This window comes from Scyliorhinus torazame, chromosome 2, assembly GCF_047496885.1.
Source record: "Scyliorhinus torazame isolate Kashiwa2021f chromosome 2, sScyTor2.1, whole genome shotgun sequence".
Taxonomy (NCBI): Eukaryota; Metazoa; Chordata; class Chondrichthyes; order Carcharhiniformes; family Scyliorhinidae; genus Scyliorhinus; species Scyliorhinus torazame.
This window is the reverse complement of record NC_092708.1, coordinates 342429999-342456068: the sequence shown is the minus strand read 5'-3', so window position 1 is coordinate 342456068 and position 26070 is coordinate 342429999. Positions and strand designations below refer to the sequence as shown.

Below are 26070 nucleotides of genomic sequence, written 5' to 3'. Positions count from 1 at the left end.
CTTTTATACACATGAAGTCAATCCTCAACCTCCTTTCTGTAACACTCTTTGTCAAATGGAGATTGCCCCAGAGCGAATCGTTATCTTGTGCACACGAAAGGCACATTTTCCTCTTGGTGCTTTTTATATGGTGCCCTTAAAATACTTGAGAAATACATCGATAGCCAGATATGTCGCTTCTATCAGCGCATGTGCCTCCACAGCTAAGGTGCTTTTAAATACTTTCTTTATTTACTTTGATTTCCATGCTAATGGGCAACGTTTATCATTTCCTCCCACTAAAAACATAATGACTCCTGCTGTACTCGAATGACCATCGGGAAGGTTAGCCTGTGAGGCGTCACTAAAACGACTAATTTCATACCTTCTGGGTCACCTAGGTGTGGAGATTTGAGCGTACATTCTTCTAGTTTCTTCAATGCCGTATTTGATTTTAATACTTCCCCAACTGTAGAATATTTCAGCATGGTGCTTAATTCGAATACATCACAGCACACATCAAATTTAGTTTGTGTGCAAAGCCCAATTGCCCAATTAAAATTCGTAATTGATCTGCTTCTTCCTTGGTTGCCGAGTTTTTCTTTGTGAGGATTTGATCCTATTAACATTCTTTATGTAAGACTGTTCAGTTAAGTTTATTCCCGAATCAGTCTGCCTAAGATCCATCCCTATATACTGAAAAGTTCTGAAAGCCCAACTTTCAATTTCTTTATAATTTTATTTAGCACAAATTTCTCAATGTTGTCCCCACCCCCACCCACCAACCCCACACAAGAAATCATTTACATGCATTAAGAAAATGCCTGCTAGTTTTCCTTCATCATATTCGTAATCCATTGCTGGATCTGCTTTTAGCTTAAGAGAACCAGCTTTTGGTAAGACGGAGTTAACTGAAAAATACTATACCGTGGATGCATCATTTAACATGTAAGCATACTTGTTTAGCCTCCATAATCTCCCCTCTATATTTCCAGCTCCTTTTGGAGTATTTAAGAATACTTCTGAAAATAGTTCCCCTTGCAAAAATGCTACTTGATGTCAATGGATTTTCATCAGTCTGGAAAGTAGCAAATGTGACCCCTCTATTCAAGAAGGGAGGGAGGCAGAAAACAAGAAACTATATGACAGTGAGCTTGATGCCAGCTGTGGGGAAAGTACTGGAATCAATCATGAAGGAGCTGGGCATTCAGGAAAGCAATCAGGAAGAATCAGCATGATATTGAGAAACGGAAATCATTGTTTAACCAATTCACTGGAGCTTTTTGAAGAAGTAATGTGCACTATGGATAAAGGGGAGCCGGTAGACATACTACAGGTACATGGATTATCAGAAGACAGTTGATAAGGTGCCACATCAAAGGTTAATGTGGAAAATGAAAGTTCATGGTGTAAAAGGGGGACACATTAGCATGGATAGAAGATCGGCAGAAAACAGAGAGTATGCATAAATCAGCCCTTTTCTGATTGGTGGTATGTAATGAGTGAAGGACCACAACCTTTTACAATTTAGATCATTGACTTAGATGAGTGCAGTGAAGACACGGTGGCTAAACTTACAGATGACACAAAGATAGATAGGAAACAAATGTTGTAAAGAGAACACAGGGAGGTTGCAAATGAATATAGATAGGCTGAGTGAGTGGACAAAAATCTGGCAGATGGAGAATAAAGTGGGAAAACGTGAAGTTGTTCACTTTGGCAGGAAGAATTATTATTTAAGAGCAACATTTAAATGGAGAAGGACTGAGGTGCAGAGGGTTCTAAGTGTTCTTTTGCATGAGTCTTAAAACGTAAGTACGCAGGTATAGCATGTAACCAAGAAGGCTAATGGAATGCTTTCCTGTATTATGAGAGGAATTGAACAAAAAAGTAAGGATGTTATGCTTCGTTTTTACAGGGCATTGTTGAGACCTCATCTTGAATAATGTGTGTAGATTTGGTCTCCTTTTAACAAATAATCTAGCAAACCATCTCCAAAGCATTGATATTAATAATAATAATAATAATCTTTTATTGTCACAAGTAACTTCATACTTGTGACAATAAAGGATTATTATTAGTATTAATAATATCAGTGCTTTGGAGGAGGTTTGCTAGATTAAGACTTGGAATGAGTGGATTGCCTTACGAGGATAGGTTGGACCGACTGGGCTTATTTCCACTGGAGTTTAGAGGAATGAGGCGTGACATGATTGAAGTATATCCAATGGTCTTGACAAGGGGGATGTGGAAAGGCTGTTGCACCTTTTGGATCAGTCCAGAACTAGGGGGAACTGCTTTAAAAATAGGAGTCATCCTTATAGGACAGGGATGTGGAGATTTTTTTTTTCTTTCACAGGCTGTGCGACTTTGGAACTCTCTGCCTCAGAAGGCGGGGTCGTTGAATATTTTTAAGCTGGCAGTAGATAGATTCTTGTTAGGCAAGGGAATCAAAGGTTGTCAGGGGCAGGTGGGAAAGTGAATTAGAAACACCGACAGATCTGCCATGATATTAATGAATGGCCTTTCTTACTATAGTGGCTTCTTTCCACTCACTGGCCCCTTCTGGCATATGTAACGACGAATGTTTTAAATATATATATTTTGAGGAATATGGTGGTATTCTGTAAAGAAGGATGCGTGTTTGTGTCCATGAAACTGGGGGATGGTCAATAGAGACAACTTGTTTGTTGGAGCTGCGAGATAAAAGGATAAGGTGTTAGGTTCATGCATTTGTAATGAGAGGCTATGGTGAGATTGGATTTACAAGTAAATAGGCTGGGTTAAAAATTTGCATCAGGAAATAGGTAAGGAATTTTCAGCTGTTAAATTTCAAAGGGGAGAAGAAGTGACAAGGTACTTTTACAAGGGGAAGTTTATTATATTTTATTGACCCAAAAATGGAAGCAATTGAAAAATATGAAAGATTTTTATATTTTGGAAAAGTTGAGTTCAAAGAGTTGCTTGAGGACAACGGAATCTGAGTGAAGAGGGAAAATATATTTACGGAAAGATGTTGGGCTGAGTTGTGGGGGCTGTGTGGAGGAGATGTCCTGAGACCAACTCTGTGATGGGAGAGGGTATGAAATTTGAAACAGTCATCCAGTTTTCAAATCAGAAATGTCCTTGGTTTCTGAATTTTTGGATTTTCCACAGTTAAGTGGAAATGTTTGAGGAGTCATGTGGTATACCTTAAGTGACAGCAAATTTTGCCTTGGATAACATTACTGGATTTTTATAGATTATAAATTAAATCTAAAATGGAGTTTTTACCAAGAAGGCAGTACTTGTGTGTTCGTTCCGACCAAGGGTGGTTGTTCGGAAGTTGTTCTGTAAGACTGTTTTAACTGTGTAGCTTTAATCTTATATGCTTAAGATTTTTCTTTGTGAATAAATCTTATAATGTTTTAAATCCTAAAGATGTTACTGGAGTCTATGCTTCTGGGATCGGTAGCTTTTCCTTCTCATTTTCAAAATACAAAAAGGGGCTATGGTCAGTAATACAGGTTTGACTCTGTGATCTGGCTTACTCAGCATATAACATCTGCTGTAGTCATAACAATATTTGCCACCCAGATCCGATTTTCAGTAGTTGATCTTTTTGATAAATCGCCCTATCCTGTTCTTCACTATCACTTGGTCTACTTTCAGTTAGCCCGTTATCTGTCATGATCTGCTGTTTGTACAGGTCCAGCATGTATATGTGAGAAGTGCATGGTGCATCTTCAGCTTCCAACCTCTGTTCAGGTTCAGTAAATGTGTAATCAGTGCCAGTAAGCTACATGGAACGTACTCTAACAGTTTGGTTACCATGTTGCAGGATTATTTTTTTGCCGTCAGTGCCTACAACTCTTCCGCAGCCTCTCCATTCTTTCTTCCCATCCCTTTTAATATAGGGCATGTCCCTGGACTTAAAATTTCATTTATGACAGCCTGATTCAATATGTCAAAGCTCTCCAGAATTTTTTCCTGAAACCTCCACTCTAATTTTTTTTTTCTTCTTTTTATAAATTTGAGTAGCCAATTATTTTTCTTTTCCAATTAAGGGGCAATTTAGTGTGGCCAATCCACCTAACCAGCACTTCTTTGGGTTGTGAGGGTGAAACTCACGCAGACATGGGGAGAATGTGCAAACCGGGATTCAAACCTGGGTCCTCAGCGCCGCAGTCCCAGTGCTAACCACTCCGCCACATGCTGCCCTCACCTCCACCTTAATTAATGCTCTCCTCCCTGCACGCATGGTATTCAAATGTTCTTCAAACATTGAACCAATGGTGGACACTTCAAAGCCAGGGGATGATCCAGCATTATTGAAGATTTCTTCAGATTCCTGTCTTAAACTAATTGGGCGCTGTAGCCTCCAACCCTCCAGAGCATTTTGTCAACCACTGCATAATTTCAATCACATATCCCATTGCTAAAAATGACTTTATGCTGCTGTACGGCCATAGTATTAAATTTTCATACATACTTCTGAATCCATCATTGTCCATTAAGAATACAGCGGGTGCTCCCAGTCCTGTTCCTATCCTTCTTTCCATTATATTATCAATAATTGCTTTTTCTTGGCTTTACTAAAAAGTACCATTGCCAGACTAGATCTAGTCGCTACAGCTATGAAATGTAGAATAAAAATATTATTTCCTTTATCCTTCGCTACGGTATCACTGAAGTCTCTTTCCAATGGAAGACTCACTACTGATTGCAACGGAATTCTCCTGCATATTTTACAAATACCACATTATGGACGAATATCCTCAACAAATCTATTGCTCATCCACATACCGCTGAATCCTTTAACAGAATCTTCAACATATGGTCAGAGAGAAGTACAAACTGTTAATATAGTTCAGTATTGATTTGCTTCTTATCCTTTAAATCCCTAATCCAGCTCCCATTAATATCCCTTTAACATTCTGTCTGGAGATGAATGGACTTAAAGGATTATAATAATGTCCCAAATGATAATTACTTTATCATGCTATACGTCCAATTTCATTTGGGTCTTTATCATTAAAGGTTTACTTAACAGTAAAGGTGTTTCACTTCACGCAATATAACATCAGTGCTGATAAAGTGACCCTGCTCCTTTACCTGGAATTACTGTTCTTTTTTGTGATTTCAGTGCCTCGTTACTTATCATCGCCAAACCTGAAACAAGTAGAACTGCCAGATTCCTTGACTTTACTTCAGTTTTCCTGACTTGAAAGAATCTAGATAATATTTTAGCCAGTCCACTTCACACATCGTGCGTGTGCACCCACCATCTCGAACTGTTCAACTGAACAAATCTGCAACTAGAATACTCATTACTGAACTGAAACCTCTGTTGACCAATACGTTTCCTTCTGCTCGGTCAGTATAATCTTCCTCACCTTCTGTATCTTCCATGTCATATGTTGTATCATGATGATGGAAAAATTCCCAAATTACGTAAAATATACTAATCTTTTAAATAAGACATGTGGGTTTAAAAATGGTCATACAAACCGAAGATGGCTAAGGATGTAAATTCTGTCACTGGCTGAACTGCTGATAGGCGATACTTAGAGAGAAACAATGGAGTTATACCCTGTCTCCAGACAAGATCAACGGCATGAAAGCCATACAGAAACCAACTTCTATTTCCTGTGGAGATAATGGGAGCCGATTATCATCTCAGCAGGAATGACATCCTGTGAGCAATGTCCCGATGTGGATTTACGCCTTCCAGGAATATACAAAGACTGGATAAAAACCTGCTGCAGGACTTGGGTCAATATGGACTAGTGTTGGGTGTGTCAGCGTGTGTGGCACAAGAGAAAACACAGCAATGGTCACCCCTGCTCTGAGGCAGGTTAAAAAAAAATACAAGTCTCACTGTCTCTCTGATGGCTGGAACAAGCCAAGTCAGCAAAGCCACAGCTGAAAAGGAAACAGGGAAGCTTCTCAGCCAATCTGCAGAACACTGGAATCTTGACACAGACTATTCAACTGCTGAAGGAAGCGCTACTCAAACATGAATCACAATGTCTGCAATGTTCGACCATTTACTCGTAACAGAGAAGTAAAAGACTGATTTTTAAAATTATTTACTTGTGGACTAAACTCTCATCTATACTCTGTGAATGGTGCTTGCATTGAATCACACTCACACTTCGCCTTATGTGAACCGCTGAGCCCAATTGATTGTGGTACACAACCCTGGCAGATCGCATGAGGTCATTCACTCTGCACAGCAGCCAGGTTCTCGGGATGACTCCACGGTTGCTGAGATCCTCTGTAATCTCCATCCAGGGTTCCTTGGCCTGCCAGGCAGGCATCACTAAACTGTGGAGTTTCCTGGGATCTTGCCACTGCCATTTCTGCACTGGTCTCCTCTGCTTCTGTCTCTCTCGGGCTTTTTGGCTTCTGCAGGAACTCAAAAGCACACTGGAAACTCTTCAAGGAAGGTTCCAGCACTCTTAGTCATGTGACTACATGCCACCATCGGTGTCCTACTGGAAGTCTCCACCACTCACCAGCAGGTAATCGGCCGGCCATCACGTAATCCTGCTGCGCAGCCCACCTTCTACTCAAATGGCAGGACCAAGGCATCACTAAAGAATTCAGCCTGTTGTGAATATCAAATGCATCCCATTGAATTATTTTTTCATTCTTTGTTGAAGTTTGAATAGAAAGTTCTGGAAACTGGCAGCAGATTGCATGAGTTCTGCAATAATCTTTCCTTGAGATATTACCCCACTAGGTTGGCACGAATGATATAGGTAGAAAGAGTAGCGATGTCCTGCAAAGGCAATTTAGGGAGCTAGGTAGAAGATTAGAAATCAGGACCTCTATCTAGGGTAGTAATTTCAGGATTATTCCCCATGCCACCTGCTAGCGAGGCTAGCACCAGGGATATAGTGCAGTTGAACGCGTGGCTAAAGAACTGGTGCAGGAGGGAGGGGTTCAGTTTATTGCATCACTGCGATGTCTTCCAGGGAATGTGGGGCCTGTACAAGAAGGACGGGTTACACCTGAACTGGAGGGGCACCAATATTATGGCTGGGAGTTTTGCTGGTATGGTTCGGGTGGGTTTAAACTAATTTAGCAGGGGGATGGGAATCAGGTCAGTAAACCAGCAAATGTAGAGACTGGGGATGAGCATGGTACCAGGGTCAAGCTGGCTAAGAGGAAGGGTAGGCTTGGGGAGGTCGAACTCAGTGGGCCAGGAGGTCTGGAGTGTAACTGCATCAATGCACGGAGTATAACAGGTAAGACAGATGAACTTAAAGCCTTGATTCACGCGAGGAACTTGGATGTGGTTGCTGTACAGAGACTTGGTTAAAAAAGGGACAGGACTGGCAGCTAAATATTCCAGGATATAGGTGTTTTAGGTGAGACAGGGAGGAAGGTAAAAGAGGTGGGGGAGTTGCAATACTGGTTAGAGAACATATTACAACTGTACAGGGGGAGGACACCATGGAAGAATCAAGTAACGAGGCACTGTGGGTGGAGCTCAGAAACAGGAAGGGGGCAGTCACTATGATGGGGGTGTACTACAGGCCTCCCAACAGCCCACGAGAAGTTAAAAAACAGATATGTAAGCAGATTCTGGATAGATGTAGAAATAATAGGATTGTTATATTGGGAGACTTTAATTTTCCTCACATTGACTGGAAATCCCTTAGGGCTAGGTGTCTGGATGGTGAGGAAATTGTTAAGTGTGACCAAGAAGGTTTTTTTTGGAACAATATGTGGATAGTCCGGCGAGAGAGGGGGCTGTACTGGACCTAGTACTAGGGAACAAGCCCGGCCAGGTCATCAAAGTTGCAGTGGGAGAACATGGGGCGAACAGTGGCCACAGTTCCATAAGCTTTCGTATACTCATGGAAAAGGACAAGTGTAGTACTAGGGTTAAGGTGCTAAATTGGGGGAAGGCTAACTACAACCAGATTAGGCAGGATTGGAGGCTGTTGTTTGGGAGAGACTGTTTGAGGGTAAATCCACATTTGGCATGTGGGAGACTTTTAAGGAGCAGTTGATGGGCGTGGAGGATAGGCATGTGCCGGTAAAAAGGAAGGATAGGAAAAGCAGGATTTGGGAATCATGGATGACCAGGGAAATTGAGAATCTTGTCAAAAAGAAAAAAGATGCATATGTGAGGTACAGGCAACTAAAAACAGATAAAGCACTTGAACCTTACAAGGGAAGTAGAAAAGGGCTGAAGCAGGGAGTGAGGAGGGCAAAAAGGGGTCACAAAATGTCCTTCGCAGACAGGATTAAGGAGTATCCCAAGGCATTTTATACGTATATTAGGAACAAGGGGGTAGCAAGAAAAGAGTTGGCCCACTCAAGGACAAAGGAGGGAAATTATGTGTTGAACCAGAGGAAGTAGATGAGGTCATTAATGAGTATTTTGCTTCGGTATTCACAAAGGAGAGGGACATGTTGATTGGTGGTGTCTCAGAGGGATGTGTAAACATTTTAGAACAGGCCATTATTACGAGGGAGGAAGCATTAGGTGCGTTAAAAAGCAATAAGGTAGGGCGGCATGTGATGCAGTGGTTAGCACTGGGACTACGGCGCTGAGGACTCGGGTTCGAACACTGGCCCTGGGTCACTGTCCGTGTGGAGTTTGCACATTCTCCCCATGTCTGCGTGGGTTTCACCCCCACAACCCAAAGATGTGCTGGTTAGGTGGATTGGCCACGCTAAATTGCACCTTAATTGGAAAAAATAATTGTGAACTCTAAATTTTTTTTTTAAAGCATTAAGGTAGATAAATCCCCAGGGCCAGATGGCATCTATCCCAGATTTCTGAGGGAGACAAGAGATGAAATCGCTGGACCTCTGACAGAAATCTTTGTGTCCTCATTGACCACAAGTGAGATCCCAGAGGACTGGATGTCCAATGTTGCCAATGTTGTACCGTTATTTAAGAAGGGTTGCAAGGATAATTCGGGTAATTATAGGCCAGTGTGCTTGACGTCAGTGATAGTGAAATTGTTGCAAAAGATTCTCAGAGATAGGATCTATGCATATTTGGGATGAATGTTCTTATTAGAGACAAGCAGCATGGTTTTGTACGAGGGAGGTCTTGTCTCACTAATTTGATTGAATTTTTTGAGCAGGTGACAAAAATGATTGACGAGGGAAGGGCTGTGGATGTTGTCTACATGGACTTAAGTAAAGTATTTGATAAGGTCCCTCATGGCAGGCTGGTGCAAAAGATTAGATCACATGGGGTCAGGGGTGAACTAGCTGGATGGATCCAGAACTGGCTTGGCCATAGATGACAGAGGGTAGCAGTGGAAGGGTGTTTTCCAAACGGAGGTCTGTAACTAGTAGTGTTCCGCAGGGATCAGTACTGGGACCTCTCCTCTTTGTAATATATATAAATGACGTGGACAAAAATGTAGCAGGTCTGATTAACAAGTTTGCAGATGATACTAAGATTGCAGGAGTTGCGGATAGTGCTGAAGATTGTCAGAGGACACAACAGGATATAGATAGGCTGCAAAATTGGGCAGAGAAATGGCAGATGGAATTAACCCGGACAAATGTGAGCTGATGCATTTTGGTAGATCCAATTCAGGTGGAAGCTATAAAATAAATGGCAGACCCATCAGGAGCATAGAGACGCAGAGAGATCTGGGCGTGCAGGTCCACAGATCCTTAAAAGTGGCAGCACATGTGGATATGGTGGTAAAGAAAGCACATGGCATGCTTGCCTTCATAGGATGGAGTATCGAGTATAAAAGTTTGAAAATTATGTTACAATTATATAGAATGTTGGTTAGGCCACATTTGGAATACTGTGTCCAATTCTGGTCACCGCACTACCAGAAGGACATGGAGGCTTTGGAGAAAGTACAGAAAATGTTTACCTGGTACGGAGAGTATAGCTGTGAGGGGAGATTGAATAAACTGTAATTGTTCTCCCTAGAGAGACAGAGGCTGAGGGGCAACCTGATAGAAGTTTATAAAATTATTAGGAATATAGATAGGGTGAACAGTTGGAGGCTGTTTCCCCGGGCAAGAATGACAATTACAAGGGGGCACCAGTTCAAGGTGAGGGGGGGGGGGGAGGTTCAGTGGAGATGTGCAGGGGAAGTATTTTACACAGAGGGTGGTGGTGGCCTGGGGATGCACTGCCAAGTGAGGTGGTTGAGGCAGATACGTTAACGACCTCTAAGACTTATCTGGATAGGCACATGAACAGACGGGGTATAGAATGATACAGAGATTAATCTAGATCGGACACATGATTGGCACAGGCTTGGAGAGCCGAAGGGCCTGTTCCTGTGCTGTACTGTTCTTTGTTTGTCCTTCATTTTTTTGCTGCTCAGTTTAGCTTTTCCCAATGAATTGTTTAAAAACCAAATTGTGTTGTGCCTGGAGTTATTTTTGTTAAATATATTTCAAAAGGCATGCACCAGGTTTTTACATGTATTTCACTCATACAATATCACAGGCGAGTAAGCTCAGCTGTTCCTGCCCAAAATAAATAAGGCACTTCAGATATATATGGCAACTTTGAAATTAACATTGAAGCAAATGACTCATGTTTATTGTGTTTTGGCCAATTTAAGCGTTTGCTTGTTTTAAATGTGGACGTTTAAGTGGGCAATTTACTAAGTATTATGTCAGAAAGTTTGCTGATGATTACAGTGTTCAGTTCCATTCATAACTCCTTGGATGCCGAAATAGTTCATGCCAGCATGCAACAAGACTTGGGTAATATACAGACTTGAGCAGATTAACGGCAAATAGCTTTCACACCGCACATGTGCCAGGTAATGATTATTTCCAACAAGAGGAAATCTAACCACCTCCCTTGACATTCAACAGCATTACCATTGTGAAATCCCCTACCACCAACAACCCTTGACCTGAAACTGAAGTGAACTAGCCACATAAACACTGTGGCTACAAGAACAGGACAGAGGTTGGGAATTTGCAGTGAGTAAATTTTGAATCCTCAAAGTCTTTCAATCATCCACAAGGCACAACTCAGGAGTATGATGGACTACTCCCCTCTTGCCCGGATGAGTGCAGCGCATTCAATAAGTTTAACACCATCCAGAATAAAGGAGCCCACTTGATCGGCATCCCATTCACCACCTTAAATATTCTTTCCTCCCAACACACCGCATAACATAATCACAGTGTGTACCAGTTAAACAATGCACGACAGCAACTTGTCAAGATTCTTTTGATAGCACCTTCTAAACCCGGGAACTCTTCCACCTAGAAGAACAAGGGTAGAAAGCACATGAGAACACTATCTGGAAATGCCACTCCAAGGCAAACAGTATCCTGAATTATATTGTTGTTCCTTCTTTGCCACTGGAACAAGAACCTGGAAATCCTGACCTAACTGTAGGCATGCTACACCGCTTGGATAGAAACGGTTTAAGAAAATGGTTCGCCACCCTTTTCTCAAGAGCAATTGCGATGGGTGATAAATGATACCGCTGGTTCGTCAGCGAACATCTATATCCCAACAAACAAAATGGAACTGAGACTGGGATTGTCAGGCAATGTTACAGAGATGGTTAATAGGCAGTCTTGGTGTGGAAATGTGACCAGAAGCTCAGCTCAGGGTCAAAGGTTGCAAATACTGTAATTCAGTGTCAAACAGTTAGTAGGGACTGAATCGAGTTGATGGCTCAGGAACAGGATTTGTGGCAGTGACCTAGCACAATAGGAACTTAGGAATGATGGAACAGGAGTAAGCCATTCAGCCCATCTAGCCTGCTTTGCCATTCAATTAGATCATGGCTGATCATCTACCTCAACACTACTTTCCAACACTATCTCCATATCCCATTATGTCATTAGTCTCCAGAAAGTGATCAATATTCTTGAATATGCTCAATAACTGAGCTTCTGCAGTCCTCTGGGGTTGAGAATTCCAAAGGTTCACCACCACCCACTGAGTGAAGAAATTCCTCCCTCTATCAGTCTTAAATTGCTTACTCCTTATCCTGAGTATTCGAGTACAGGAACAGGGATACTGCAACTATATAGGGCCTTGGTGAGGCTATACCTGCAATATTGTGTGCAGTTTTGGTCTCCTTATCTGAGGAAGAATGTTCTAGCCATAGAGGCAGTGCAGTGAAGGTTTACCAGACTGATTTACCATCCCGGGATGGCAGGACTGATGTACGAGGAGAGATTGAATCAGTTAGGATTGTTCTCGCTAGAGTTCAGAAGAATGAGGGGGGACCTCATAGAAACCTATAAAATTCTAACAGGACTGGACAGGGTTGATGAAGGAAGGATGTTCCTGATGTTGGGTGTGTCCAGAACCAGGGGTCACAGTCTGAGGATACAGGTAGACCATTTAGGATAGGGATGAGGAGAAACGTCTACACCCAGAGAGTGGTGAGCCTGTGGAATTCATTACCACAGGAACTAGTTGAGTCCAAAACATTGTATGGTTTCAAGAAGCAGTTAGATATAGCACTTAGGGTGAAGGGGGTCAAAGGGTATGGGGGAAAGTGGGATTAGGCTATTGAGTTGGATGATCAGCCACGGTCATAATGAATGGCGGAGCGGGCTTGAAGGGCCGAATGGCCTCCTCCTACACCTGTTTTTTTCTATGTTTCTATGATTATGTCCCCTGATTTTAGACTAGCCAGCCAGGGAAACATTTTATCTACATCCACTCTGTCACGCCGCATAAGTTTTGGTTCAATGAGGTCACCCTCATTCTTTAAAACTCCAGGGAATACAGACCCAGTCTCCTCAATTTCACCTCATAAAACAATCCCGCCATCCCAGGTATTAGTTTGGTGAACCACTGTTTTATTTTTGCTTTCCACTTTTCTACTCGCTTTTATTTTGCTTCCCTTGAATCTGAGATCCATCTCAGATTCCCAATCTCCCTGCCAATTGAGTTAAACCCTCCCCTCGCATTAGCGAAACACTCTGCAAGGATGTTAGCCCCGGTCCTGCTGAGATGTAACCGATCCGTCTTGTACACATTGCACCTGCCCCAGAACTGGTTCCAATGCCTCAGAAATCTGATGCCCTCCTGCCTACACCAGTTCCCCAACCACGTTTTCATTCAGTCTCTCAATTCTCTATATCTATACTCATTAGCAAGTGGAAGTAATCCTTATTTTGCTGCTTTAGAGGTCCTGTTTTTCAATCCCCTTCCTCACTCCCTGAAATCTGCTTTCAAGATCTCATCACTCTTCCTGCTAAAGGAATCAGTACCGACATGGGCCACAATCTCTGGCTATTCACCCTTCCCAGCAGAAGGTCCTGCAGTTGCTGAGTAACATTCTTGACCCTGGTACCAGGGAGGCAAAATACCATCCTGGAATCATGTCCATAGTCACAGAAACACTCCTTCTGTACCTCTAACTAACAAATCACCTACCGCTACTGTTCTTCCCCTATTCTTCCTCCCCTCCTGTACAGCTTAGCTGCCTGTGGCGCCACAACCCTGGCCCTGACTGCACTCTTCCAAAGAACCAACATTCTCACCAGTATTCAATACGGAAAACCCAATTAGTCAGCGGGTCCTCAGTGGTCTCCTGAACTACCTACCTGGTTGTCTTGGACTACTTGGCATTCACCCATTCCCTTTCTGTCCCCATGCTCCTAGCCTGCAGTATGGCCACCTCTCTGGGCATGCCACCCATGTAGCTCTCAGCCTCGGGATGTGCAACAATGACTCCAGCTGCCACCTGAGCTCTGCAACCTAGAGCTCAAGTTCTGCAGCTGGTGAAACTTCCTGCACATGTGACCATCTAGGCCATCAGTAGCATACATGGCTTCACACATACGACAGGACACACATTCCACATGACCTAGCTGCTCTGCCATGTCTTAACTTTACTTCACTTACAGTAAATTTATTTTACTTTGGTTTACTTACATCAATTGTACTTGGCCTTGACTTACTATATCTTACAACCATTGATAAAACTTACGAGCACTGATAAATCTGACTAATATTTAACAGACTTCATGAGTTGCAATAAACCATAGGGTATCACGGATAAGTGTAACTAAGGGAGGGAATGAGGGAAGATAGGAGAGAATCTGGAGAAATATGTGAGTTCAGGGTTAAGGCGGGGTGGAAATTTAGAAGACGTTTGGCCTGATGGACTGAGGGGAAGGGAGGGAAGGGACAGATGGTCCCGATCTTAATGCCACAGAAGTCCATGAGCTCCTTGCACTTGTTGAATGTGAGGGTGCAGGGGACGAGTAGAGGGTCTAAGAAGATGATTTGCAATGCAGAAAAGAAGCTGGGGATTATCTTTGCTTTCGAGGATGATTCCAGTTTACCAGACAGGAGCAGCCAAACTTTCTCTTTTGTAACCACATTAGCCCAAATATCCCATCATCCCATTCTCACAGGGGCAATTAGAAATGGGCAACAAATGCCCATCTTGCTGACAGCACTCACAGCCTATGAAAGGATTTTTCCTAACTTTAAATGTATGATCAATGACACCCCCACTTATTTTGCTCCCATTACAGGTTTTGAGAATACAAATAAGCAAATTATTAAAGAATTCAGTATTTTGTCTCTTCCATTCCCTGAATGCATGATAACAAGTGCTTAGCCTATAACAAAAGCAATAGCTGTGGTAATTTCACGGGAAAGGTCACTATCTCTGTAAAATGAGGTCAAATGGATTGTTATAACATTATTCATGAAAGGCTGTTCCAAGTAGCTAAAACCTTTCAAGTAAAATAATTGTCTTCATACTTTGCAGTTGTTATATGTTTAAAAAAAATATTTTGTAACTCGATGGCCAAATCTTTCTCTCTCGAGGGTTTGAGACTCATTCAAGGCCCATCTCACAGGTGGGAAATGGAGCAAAGACCCATTTTATGTCCAGCTCTAATTTGACGTTACATCCATGTCAAATAGTCAGGCATCTCCTCAGCACTTCACTGAAATGTCAGAACACCCACATACTCCAATGCTGAGTGGGGATTGAACTGACAACCTCCTGACTCAGAGGTACAAGTACCACTAACTGAGCCAAACTGATATTTTCCAATCACCCTGCAAACATATTTTGATGAAATCAGTTCTAAATGAAGAATGATATGAGATAATTTCACTAGGAGGGATATTAAGCAAAATTAAATCTTGAAATATATTGGAGAAAGATTATTATTTTAAGAGGTGACAGAAAACATAATTGCCGGATAAACAAAAGGCAGAAAATAGCAGACGCTAGAGATTTGAAACCAAAACAGAACATGCTGGGGACATTTAGCAGAATGGGCAGCGAAAACAGATAATATCATGGTGATGGAACCTTTGGGTTTGATGAAGCACCCTGAACCATCTCTCCACATTATAGCTGGCTAACGGCATTCTGTTCCTGCTATGGGAAATATAAAAACACTTGATATGTTTTTTGTGGTTTTGTAAAAAGAGTGTGAAGAAATGAACTGGTGCAATGGCAGTGATGGATGGAAACAGAGAACTTCAAGGTCAAGTTATCGGTAGTGAATTCCTGTGACAGCAATGGATGATTTATTGTACCTGAAATCCAGCTGTACTCCTGCATCATTCTCCATTTAAGTTTCCTTCTATATTTTGCTGCAGTGATTAGCCCGTGGTGCAAAAACACTGCTGAGGAAATAAAACTGAAAATGTTAAAGAAGGCAACAGAAGTTTGCAAGTTTGCAGATGGTACTAAGATTGGTGGAGTTGCAGATAGCGAGGAGGACTGTCAGAGAATACAGCAAAATATAAATAGATTGGAGAGTTGGGCAGAGAAATGGCAGATGGAGTTCAATCCAGGCACATGCGAGGTGATGCATTTTGGAAGATCTAATTCAAGAGCGGACTATACGGTCAATGGAAGAGTCATGGGGAAAATTAATGTACAGAGAGATCTGGGAGTTCAGGTCCATTGTACCCTGAAGGTGGCAATGCAGGTCGATAGAGTGGTCAAGAAGGCATACAGCATGCTTGCCTTCATCGGATGGGGTATTGAGTACAAGAGTCGGCAGGACATATTACAGTTGTATAGGACTTTGGTTAGGCCACATTTGGAACACTGCGTGCAGTTCTGGTCGCCACATTACCAGAAGGATGTGGATGCTTTAGAGAGGGTGCAGAGGAGGTTCACCAGGATGTTGCCTGGTATGGAGGGTGCTAGCTATGAAGAAAGGCTGAGTAGATTAGGATTGTTTTCGTTGGAAAGACGGAGGTTGAGGGGGGACCTGATTGAGGTCTACAAAATTATGAGAGGTATGGACAGGGTGGATAGCAACAAGCTTTTTCCAAGAGTGGGGGTGTCAATTACAAGGGGTCACGATTTCAAGGTGAGAGGGGGAAAGTTTAAGGGAGATGTGCATGGAAAGTTTTTTACGCAGAGGGTGGTGGGTGCCTGGAACGCTTTGCCAGCGGAGGTGGTAGAGGCGGGCACAATAGCATAATTTAAGATGCATCTAGACAGATATATGAACGGGCGGGGAACAGAGATCCTTGGAAAATAGGTGACAGGTTTAGATAAAGGATCTGGATCGGCACAGGCTGGGAGGGCCGAAGGGCCTGTTCCTGTGCTGGAATTTTCTTTGTTCTTTGTTCTTTGTAATGTAATTTTTAAAAATGCACGGATATCTTTCTCATTTACCAACATTTAAATTATCCACCACACTATATATCCTGTTACATACTGTAACTCTGCACTAAAGAATTCAACAAGCATGATGCGTTCAGACAGCTAAGATAATATAATCCATGTTTCTTCATGCACTTTTTTCAACATTCTCATCAGTGTTGATGGTTTCAATGCAGATTGCAACAAGTAATGAGGCTTTGGATTCAAAACATGAAACTGTACACCTATTTTATCATTTCAAAGGTCATGAAGAAGCAGAGCATCTTGGAGATAAAACATTTCGAACTGCTTACATTATACAAGGTAAATAATCTTATCTCTGAGTTACTATGCCACTTGTTTGCTTGTAAAAGAGCAATTGGAACAAATCTTCATTCTGCGACTAAAATAGGAATAGAATCATAGAATCCCTACAGTGTAGAAGGAGGCCATTCGGCCCATCGAGTCTGCACCGACGCTCTGAAAGAGCACTCCACCCAAGTCCACTTCCCTGCCCTATCCCACTAACCTCTTAACCTAACTTACACATCCCCGGACACTAAGGGGCAATTTAACATGACCAAGCCACTTAACCTGCACATCTTTGGACTGTGGGAGGAAACTGGAGCACCCGGAGCAAACCCACACAGATACTGGGGAGAAAGTGCAAACCCCACACAGACAATGACCCAAGGCCGGAATTGAACCCAGCTCCCTGACGCTGTGAGGCAGCAGTGCTAACAACTGTGCCACCCAATTGAGATTGAGTTTAAATTGGTGCCAAAATTCAGGACATTTGGGGAGCTTGCACATACACATCAGATTTACATTTTTCAGTGTGAGGGACACTAAAACTGATCTCTACATCCCAACGCTATGAAGTAGAAACAGAAGTCAGTATATGCCCGGTCATATTCCACAGAGTCCTGGAAACTACATAAGCATGGAGGTTGGGATGAGCAAAAATGTTTCTGCTTTCCCTTGGTGGAACAGATTTGCTACTCCTGTCAAGGTTTGGATATGAAGAACTATCACTTGAATAAGCTATTCTGGAGCTTCTGACTAGAGTGAAATGGAGAGAAAACAAAAAAGACTTGCCTTTATATAGCACAACATGCCAAAGTGCTTGATGGCAGATTTAGTTCTGTGAAGTACTTCTAAGAGAGAATCTCTCACCATCTCCCCTTGACATTCAATGATATTATCATCACTGAATCCCCCACTATCAATATCCTGGAGGTTACCATTGACCAGAAACTGAACTGGAGTAGCAAATTAAATACTGTGACCACACGAGCAGGTCAAAAACTGGGAATTATGTAGCAGGTAACACGCCTCCTGACTCCCCAACGCCTGTCCTGAATCTACATGGCAAAAGTCAGGAGTGTGAGGGAATTGATATACCCTCAATTATGACACGAGAGAGTGTACTCATAAAACGAAGGCTTTAATAAACAGAGAACTTCGCCAGCCGGAGAGATGAGTGCTCACTGAGCGCCGCCCACAGGACGTCACCTTATATCCGGCCCCTGGGAGGTGGAGCCGGAGGCAGAGTCCCCCGGGGTTCCAAACCCGGTCTTAAAGGGACATTACATGCATGATCGTAAAGGCACATTACCCATTCATCACAGGAATACTCTCCATTTGTTTGGATTAGTGCGGTTCCAACAACACTCAGGAATCTCAGCACCATCCATAACAAAGCAAACTGCTTGTTTGGCACCCCATCCACAACCTTAAACATTCACTCCCTCTAACAATGGTGGAGGTGTGTGTAACATCTACAAGGTCAGTTGCAGCAACTCCCTATGGCTCCTTCAACAACACCTTCTGAACCTGTAACCTCTGCTACCTCAAAGGACAAGGAAACCCAATTAATGTGAACGCTACCACTTGCAGGTTCCCCTCCAAGCTACATACCATCCTGACTTGGATCTATAAAGAACATAAGAACGAGGAGCAGGATTAGGCAATTCAGCCCCTTGAGCCTGCCCCGCCATTAAATACGATAATGGCTGATCTCATCTCGGCCTCAACTCCATTTCCTGCCCGTTCTCCATAACCCTTCAACCACTGCTAATTAAAAATCTGTTTATCTCCTCCTTAAATTTACTCAATGTCCCGGCATTCACCGCACTCTGGGATCGTGAATTCCACAAATTCACGACCCTTTGAGAGAAGTAATTTCTCTTCATCTGTTTTAAATCTGCCAACCCTTATCCTAAAATTATGACCTCTCGTTCTCATAGGTTCATAGAATCATAAAATCCCTGCAGTACAGAAGGAGGCCATTCGGCCCATCAGGTCTGCACAGACCCTTTGAACGACCACACTATCTATACCCAATTCCCGGTCCTATTCCTGCCCTAAGGGGTAATTCAACATGGTCAATCCACCTTAGACTGTGGGAGGAAACCAGAGCACCCGGAGCAAACCCACGCAGACACGGGGAGAACGTACAAACTCCACACAGACGTTTACCTGAGGTTGTAATTGAACCCGGGTCCCTGGTGCTGTGAGGCAACAGTACTAACCACTGATTGCCCCATAAGAGAAGCATCCACTCTATCCACTCAATACCTTTTATCATCTTACATACCTCAATATCATTGTTCTTTCACTGTCGCTGGGTCAATGGCACGGAACTCCCTTTCTAACAGCACTGTGGGTGCACCTACACCACATGGACTAAAGTGTTTTAAGAAGGTGGCTCAAGAGCAATTAGGGATAGTCAATAAATAAATTTTGGCGGAGCGAATTCCCACAAACAGCAATATTATAATAACTAAATAATATGCTCAAGTGAAAAACAGCATCATAGGATCTTTTACACCCACCTCATCAGACAGGGCATTTCATCCAAGAGGTAATATTTAGGACAGTGCTGTGCTGATATACGTACAGGCATATCTATGTATAATTGTATATAGTTGTACTAATGCATACATTTGTATATAATAGCACCACTGTACATAGCCACTAACTAATACATGTAGGGACAGTTCTGACCTCCCGCCAGCAGGTGGAACCAGACACCAACACAGACATATAGGGGGACAGATGGGAGGTGGGCACTTGGCAGAATGACGGACAAGAGGACAGGCATCTGCCTCCATGGTTTTACAGTAGCAGAGACGGAATCATTTGTACATAGAAATGCATGGTTACCATCAAGAATAAATACTTGCAGCAATTATATCTTCATATTCTATGTATACCTTCATGATCAAGGAAGCAACTAAACACAACAAATGCCAGCTTTGAGTTTTGTGCTCAGGTCCTGCTCCAGGAAGCCATGGTATGGTGCGGAATTTGAATATTGCTGAAAGAGAGACACATTGCTGAAGCTTTTCATCTTGCACCCATCACCCAAATTTCACATTATCAAAACAATTTATACTATGGGAGCAAAGGGTGCTGATTTGTTGGCAAGTGGAATCTGATTGGCTGAGGTGTTACCATGGAAAAAACAATGGGGAACTATAGGCTCTGCAAACTCCTCAATGTATGTCACTTCCAGCAAGCATAAATGAGCCATATTACGAGCTTGACTGATTAGTTTTAATTGGTTAATACATTCATACAGACACTATTATTAAATATTATATTATTAAATAAGATTATGTATACATTCATGTCTTTTTGAATTATCTGGAAGCTTGTGAAGCCTATAGTTCTCTGTTGCGTCTCCATGGCAATATGTCGACCAACCAATCAGCAAGCTCATCTCCTCTGTATAAATTGTTTCGACTGTTTGAAATTTGACATTCTTGCAGCTGTCCTGATTGAGTGCCTGACCAAAATACTTTGGCAACTTGCCTCTTTTTCAGCAAGGCCCACAACTTAAGAGACAGAGGTGTGGGTGCTACCAAATGAGCCATGGCAGACACTAACAGACCCGATGTGTCACATTATACAACCCTACCACAGGAGATGAATTACAGTCGATGGGCTGAATCTTCCGAGGAGTGTCAGTCACTGTCCTATTTACTTATCCTGGAGCTCCACATTTTTCACCTGGACTTCCGACCTAGGCCCCCTGAGAAATGTGCAACATCCTTGTGTCCTTCCCTTGGAGTGTAGGAACGTTGGAATAAGTCAAGTCATGCTCCCATTTTACAATACTAACTGCCGGGTTCCAGTAAGTTTAAATGTCTCAACCACTTTGATAAGCTGGGTGAGAAAGTAAGTATGTAAGATAAGTGGGGTGAGGGAATAGGATGGGTCAGGAGATAGGGTGGGTTGGGGCTTGGGTGGGTAGTTGGGAGGGGTGTGTGAGGGGTTGTCTGTGGTGAGGGTTGTGGGGTTGCTGGGGTAGTGAGGGGTGGGGGAATAGTCAATGGTGGGATGTAGTCAAAGAGTCAGTGGGTAGTCAAGTGATCAGGGAGGAGTGGCAGGGGAATTTGGGGGTTTAGGGAGGTAGTTGGATGGCCAGGGGGTTGAGGCGCAGTGAGGTAGTCGGTGTAAGGTCGGGGAGTTAGTTGGGTGGTTGGAGAGGGTCAGGGGAGGGTTGGGTTGGGAGGGTACTGGCAGATGAGGGGGCTGGTCGGAGGCTCAGGAGCTTACTCTGGAGTGGGGCTGCATTCAGGGTTTGAGGGACAATCAGGGGATCCAATGGGTGTTGGGGGGTGAGGGGGGGCTCGCTCTGTAATATAGTTACTAAGGAGGTAGAACTGGTTTTATTCCTTCTAACTTTTCCTGTGTAACTATTCTGCTAACTAAGTTGCAACCATCCGAAGTCTCCAATTTTAAATTGGGGGTTCCAGATGCAGGGTTTAGCTGATTGGAAGTTGCACCCTCCCAGGCAATTCCCTGCAGTCAGTGCATGGGGACTTCCAAATGGTTCCCCACTGCATCTTTCACGGTGCGACCATTAGAGAACGGGATGTTCTGGGCCTAACATTAGGATAATGCCAGGAGGAAGCAAACACTGACATGTTTGTTCCGAGATTAACTTTCTGGTTTTACTAATGTTGTCATATAAAACATGTACAGACTGTTTTCAATTTGTAACCACTAGCATGTACAGCGAAATTAAATCTGGGAATATTTCTGCAGTTCCAATATGAGAATATAAAATAATTTTAGTATCTTTACTTCTGATAAAAGAGGTTAAGGTGGTATTTGAGTGGTAGTGACATCAATGGGAATGTTAGTTCCAGTAATGAATGATAAAATCACACATAGGTTGAATGAAGAAGATTCTTCAGTCTAGTCCCTCCTATCCTTCCAGAATAATAACTACTTCTCCAGTTGAGGTGTATTAAATGGATCCAGTGTTGCCATATCCAACAACCTTTGTGGCAATATTGCAGCTGTTGATCAAGTTCTGTGTAAAAAAACTACCTCAGAATATCTGTCCTAAACTTGCCCTTCACCGCTTTGATCTCTTAAATGTAAAAGGAGTAGTGTTTATCCTGTTTCTTGTTGGGGATAGTCATGGCCCAACACTTTGTGTGAGGTGAATATTGTTTGCCACACTTCAGCCCTAGCCTGAATGTTGCATACACCTCGCTACATGTGCGTATGGATTGCTTCATTATTTGATGAATTGTGAATGGAGCTGATCACTGTGTAATCATCGACGATCAGCCCCACCTTTTGAACTTGTGATGGAGAGAAGGACAATGATGAAGCTGGAGTTCGCTGTTAGTAACATTTCAAACCAGCCTTCAATGTTACGTATTTTGCATTTATTATTTGCAGTCATTAGGAATATTACAGATTTATTATAAACATTGGTCGGGATTTTCTGGCCCCCACTGTGGCATTCCGGGGCTGGAAAATGCAGCAAGCCAGCCAATGATCCATTGACTTTGGCGCCACTGGTAAATCAAGGTGGCAGGCAGGATCGGAAAATCTCGCCAGTTGTCTTAACTTCCAAGTGAACATTTCCTCATTGTTGGTGTAAGAGATAGTTTACACAATGGAATACTAAGCTTGTTGTTTTCTCGACTATGAACTCGAATGAATAACTTCTGCATACAAATTTGCTGCAAGGAGGAGGTATAACCTTATAAATTCATTTGGATTTTATTCATAACCTGAATTAAAGGAGCCAACCAAAATTATAATTCTTGGGGGAGGGGGTGGAGAAGATGACTTAATGGTTGGATGATCACCCACTGCAAAATGGGACCAACAAAGGCAAAAAATTAATTAAATGTGCAAAAGACTGGCATTTATTAACCATTCTCTCTCATTCTGTGAAGATAGTGATGGGCATTGATCTTGCACCAAAGTTGTACAAAACATTGGTTAGGCCACAGATAGGATATTGTGTGCAATTCTAGAATCCACATTATTGGAGGGATGTGATACCCTTGGAAAGGATGCAGAGGGGATTTACCAGGATGTTGCCTGGGCTGGAGTGTGTTAGTTATGAAGAGAGATTGAATAGACTGGGGTTGTTTCCCTTGGAGCACAGGAGACTGAGGGGGGGCATGATTGAGATGTATCAAATTATGAGGGACATAGATAGAGTAGACAGGAAGCCACTTTTCCTCTTGGTGGAGGGATCAATGACCAGGGGGCATTGATGTACAGTAAGGGAGGTTTGGAGGGGATGTGAGGAAAAATGTTTTCACCCAGCAGATGGCAGGAGTTTGGAACTCACTGCCTGAAAGGATGGTGGAGGCAGAGACCCACATAACATTTAAGCAGTATTTAGATGTGCACTTGTGATGCTAGAGCATAAAAAGTTTTGGGCCAAGTGCTGGAAAATGGGATTCAGAATACTTAGGTGGTTGTTTTTGACTTGCGCAGAGGCAATGGACTGAAGGGCTTTTTCTATGGTGTAGACCTCTATGAATACCAATCCACTTCAAATGATACAGCCTTTAAATAAACGGAATTGAAATTCTTAAACTAATGTAGTGGAGGTTTGAATTTACATTAGCTGAATTACTCAATAACAAACCAGGCTTCTGGAAGATATACTAACATACCTGTGCTCTCATGCTGTGTCCTGTTGATAAAATATCCACTGCACCAAAGGCACAACATCCATTTCTCTCAAGGTATTTATATTACAGAACAAAATGTGAGGAAAGCATACAATTTCATCACTTCCAGCAAAACTGAAGTGACTCAAAGGGACCAATTAAAACAGTACTGCTGCAGAATACATATTCTTCTGGTTCCTGAGCATGAGTTTGTATCTTTTGCCCAATCCCTGAGCATCAAATTACTGGCTGCGTCAACCCTTTTGAAATCAGAATATTCATTATGTTTGACTGTGGTAAACATCACTGGTCACACACTACGTGTATTACGATACTGCCACTGTACTACAGTTAACACAGTAAATCCCAGCCTGCTGGCTCCTCCCAGTAGGCGTTGAATATAAGTGTATGCTCTCCTGCGCTGCCTCCGTTCTGGTTCCAGCTGCAGGAGGCTCAACATCTAGTGCAATGAAACCTCAATAGTTCACCATTTCGTCTCGTGGTCATTGATGGTACATCAATTTATTGCATTAGAATTTTAGAGATGAACGTCTTAATCAAGCCAGATCGCCTGGAGCTGAACCCTCACGCAGCCGACGCCACAGCCACCTTCGCGCACTGGCTAGCCTGCTTTGAAGGATACCTTGGAGCATCCACAGAAGCCCTCTCAGACCCGCAGAAGCTCCAGATCCTCTACTCGCGGGTGAGCCCACAAGTTTTCCCCCCCCATTCGGGATGCGCCCACCTACACGGAAGTGATGGCGCTACTAAAAGGACAGTACATCAGGACTGTGAATCAGGTGTTCCCCAGGCACCTCCTGGCCACAAGACGGCAACTCCCGGGGGAGTCTCAGGACGATTTCTTGCGTGCTCTGCGGATATTTGATAGGAACTGTAATTGCCAGGCAGTGTCGGCAGTTCAACACAGAGAACTGCTGATCAGAGACACCTATGTCACGGGCATTAAGTCCAATTACGTTCGCCAGCGGTTATTGGAAGGGAGTACGCTCAACCTTACAGAGGCTGTGCAGCTCGCTAACTCCCTAGAAGTGGCCTCCCGCAATCTAGAGTCCTTCACCTCCGACCGCGCGGCACCCTCGTGGGCATCATGGACCCCACCATCTTCCCACCCGGGTACACCGCAAGCCTGCGCCGCGCGGCAGCCAGCCAATTCCGGAGGCCCCAAATGCTATTTTTATGGCCAGAACAAGCACCCCAGACAACGCTGCCCAGCACGGAACGCGACCTGCAACGGGTGTGGCAAGAAGGGCCACTTCATCTCCGTTTGCCAGGCCCGATCGGTCGCTGCCATTTCCAGGCCCAGCGTCGCTACACCCCCCATGTGCGATCCAGGGGCGCTGCCATCTTCGCCGCCGTCCGCCACGTTCGGCCCGTGGGTGCTGCCATCTTGGACATCATCCGCCATGTGCGCCCCGTGGGCACCGCCATCTTCGGCACCATCTTGGACCGCGCCTCAGGACCCCTACTCGTCTGGCCGTTCGCGGCCCGCCAATACCTCCGCCACCGCCGATCAGCCCAACAACTCCCAATATCTTCCGCAGCTCACCTCCATCACCCTCGATCAGTCTCAGCCCCGCGACCGCTACGACGAATGTAAGGATTAACGGGCATGAGACGACATGCGTCTTCGACTCCGGGAGCACAGAGAGTTTCATCCACCCTGCTACGGTAAGGCGCTGCTCCCTCATGGTCCTCCCCGTCATGCAGAAAATCTCCCTGGCCTTCGGATCCCATTCCGTACACATCCGGGGTTACTGCGTCGCGGCCCTCTCCGTACAGGGCGTAGAGTACAGCAATTTCAGACTCTACGTCCTCCCCCACCTCTGCGCTGCCCTGTTACTAGGTCTCGATTTTCAGTGCCACCTCCAAAGCCTTACTCTGAAGTTCGGCGGACCCCTGCCCCCCTCACCATCTGTGGCCTCACGACCTTTAAGGTCGATCCGCCCTCACTTTTCATAAACCTCACCCCGGACTGTCAGCCTGTCGCCACGAGGAGCAGACAGTGCAGCGCACAGGACAGGACCTTTAACAGGTCGGAAGCCCAATGGCTTCTGCGGGAGGGGGTCATTGAGGACAGTAACAGCCCCTGGAGAGCTCAAGTGGTGGTAGTTAAGATGGGGGAGAAACACCAGATGGTCGTCGACTACAGTCAGACCATCAACCAGTAGACGCAGTTCGATGCGTACCCCCTCTCACGCGTATCTGACATTGTCAATCAGATTGCGCAGTATCAAGTCTTCTCCACAGTTGACTTGAAGTGCGCCTATCACCAGCTCCCCATCCGCCCGGAGGACCGCCAATACACTGCATTCAAAGCAGATGGCCGCCTCTCTCACTTCCTCAGGCTTCCCTTCGGCATCACCAATGGGGTCTCGGACTTCCAGCGAGAGATGGACCGAATGGTTGACCAGTACGGGCTGCGGGCCACGTTCCCGTACCTAGATAATGTCACCATCCGTGGCCACAACCAGCAGGACCATGACGCGAATCTCCAGAAATTCCTCCATACCGCTAAACTCCTTAACCTCACCTACAATAAGGAGAAATGCATTTTCCGCACCACCCGCTTA

The 26070-nt window shown here is 43.9% G+C and overlaps 1 protein-coding gene across 1 annotated transcript in view; it reads right to left on the bottom strand.

Annotated features, from left to right (window-relative positions):
* Positions 1 to 19777, bottom strand: part of dlk1 (delta like non-canonical Notch ligand 1) — a 103723-nt gene extending 83946 nt beyond the window's left edge. The window contains exon 1 of the mRNA XM_072490690.1: positions 19754 to 19777. Within this exon, the coding sequence (XP_072346791.1) occupies positions 19754 to 19759 (6 nt within the window). The 5' untranslated portion in view covers positions 19760 to 19777. The remainder of the gene's footprint in view (positions 1 to 19753) is intronic.
* Positions 19778 to 26070: the final 6293 nt, after the last annotated feature.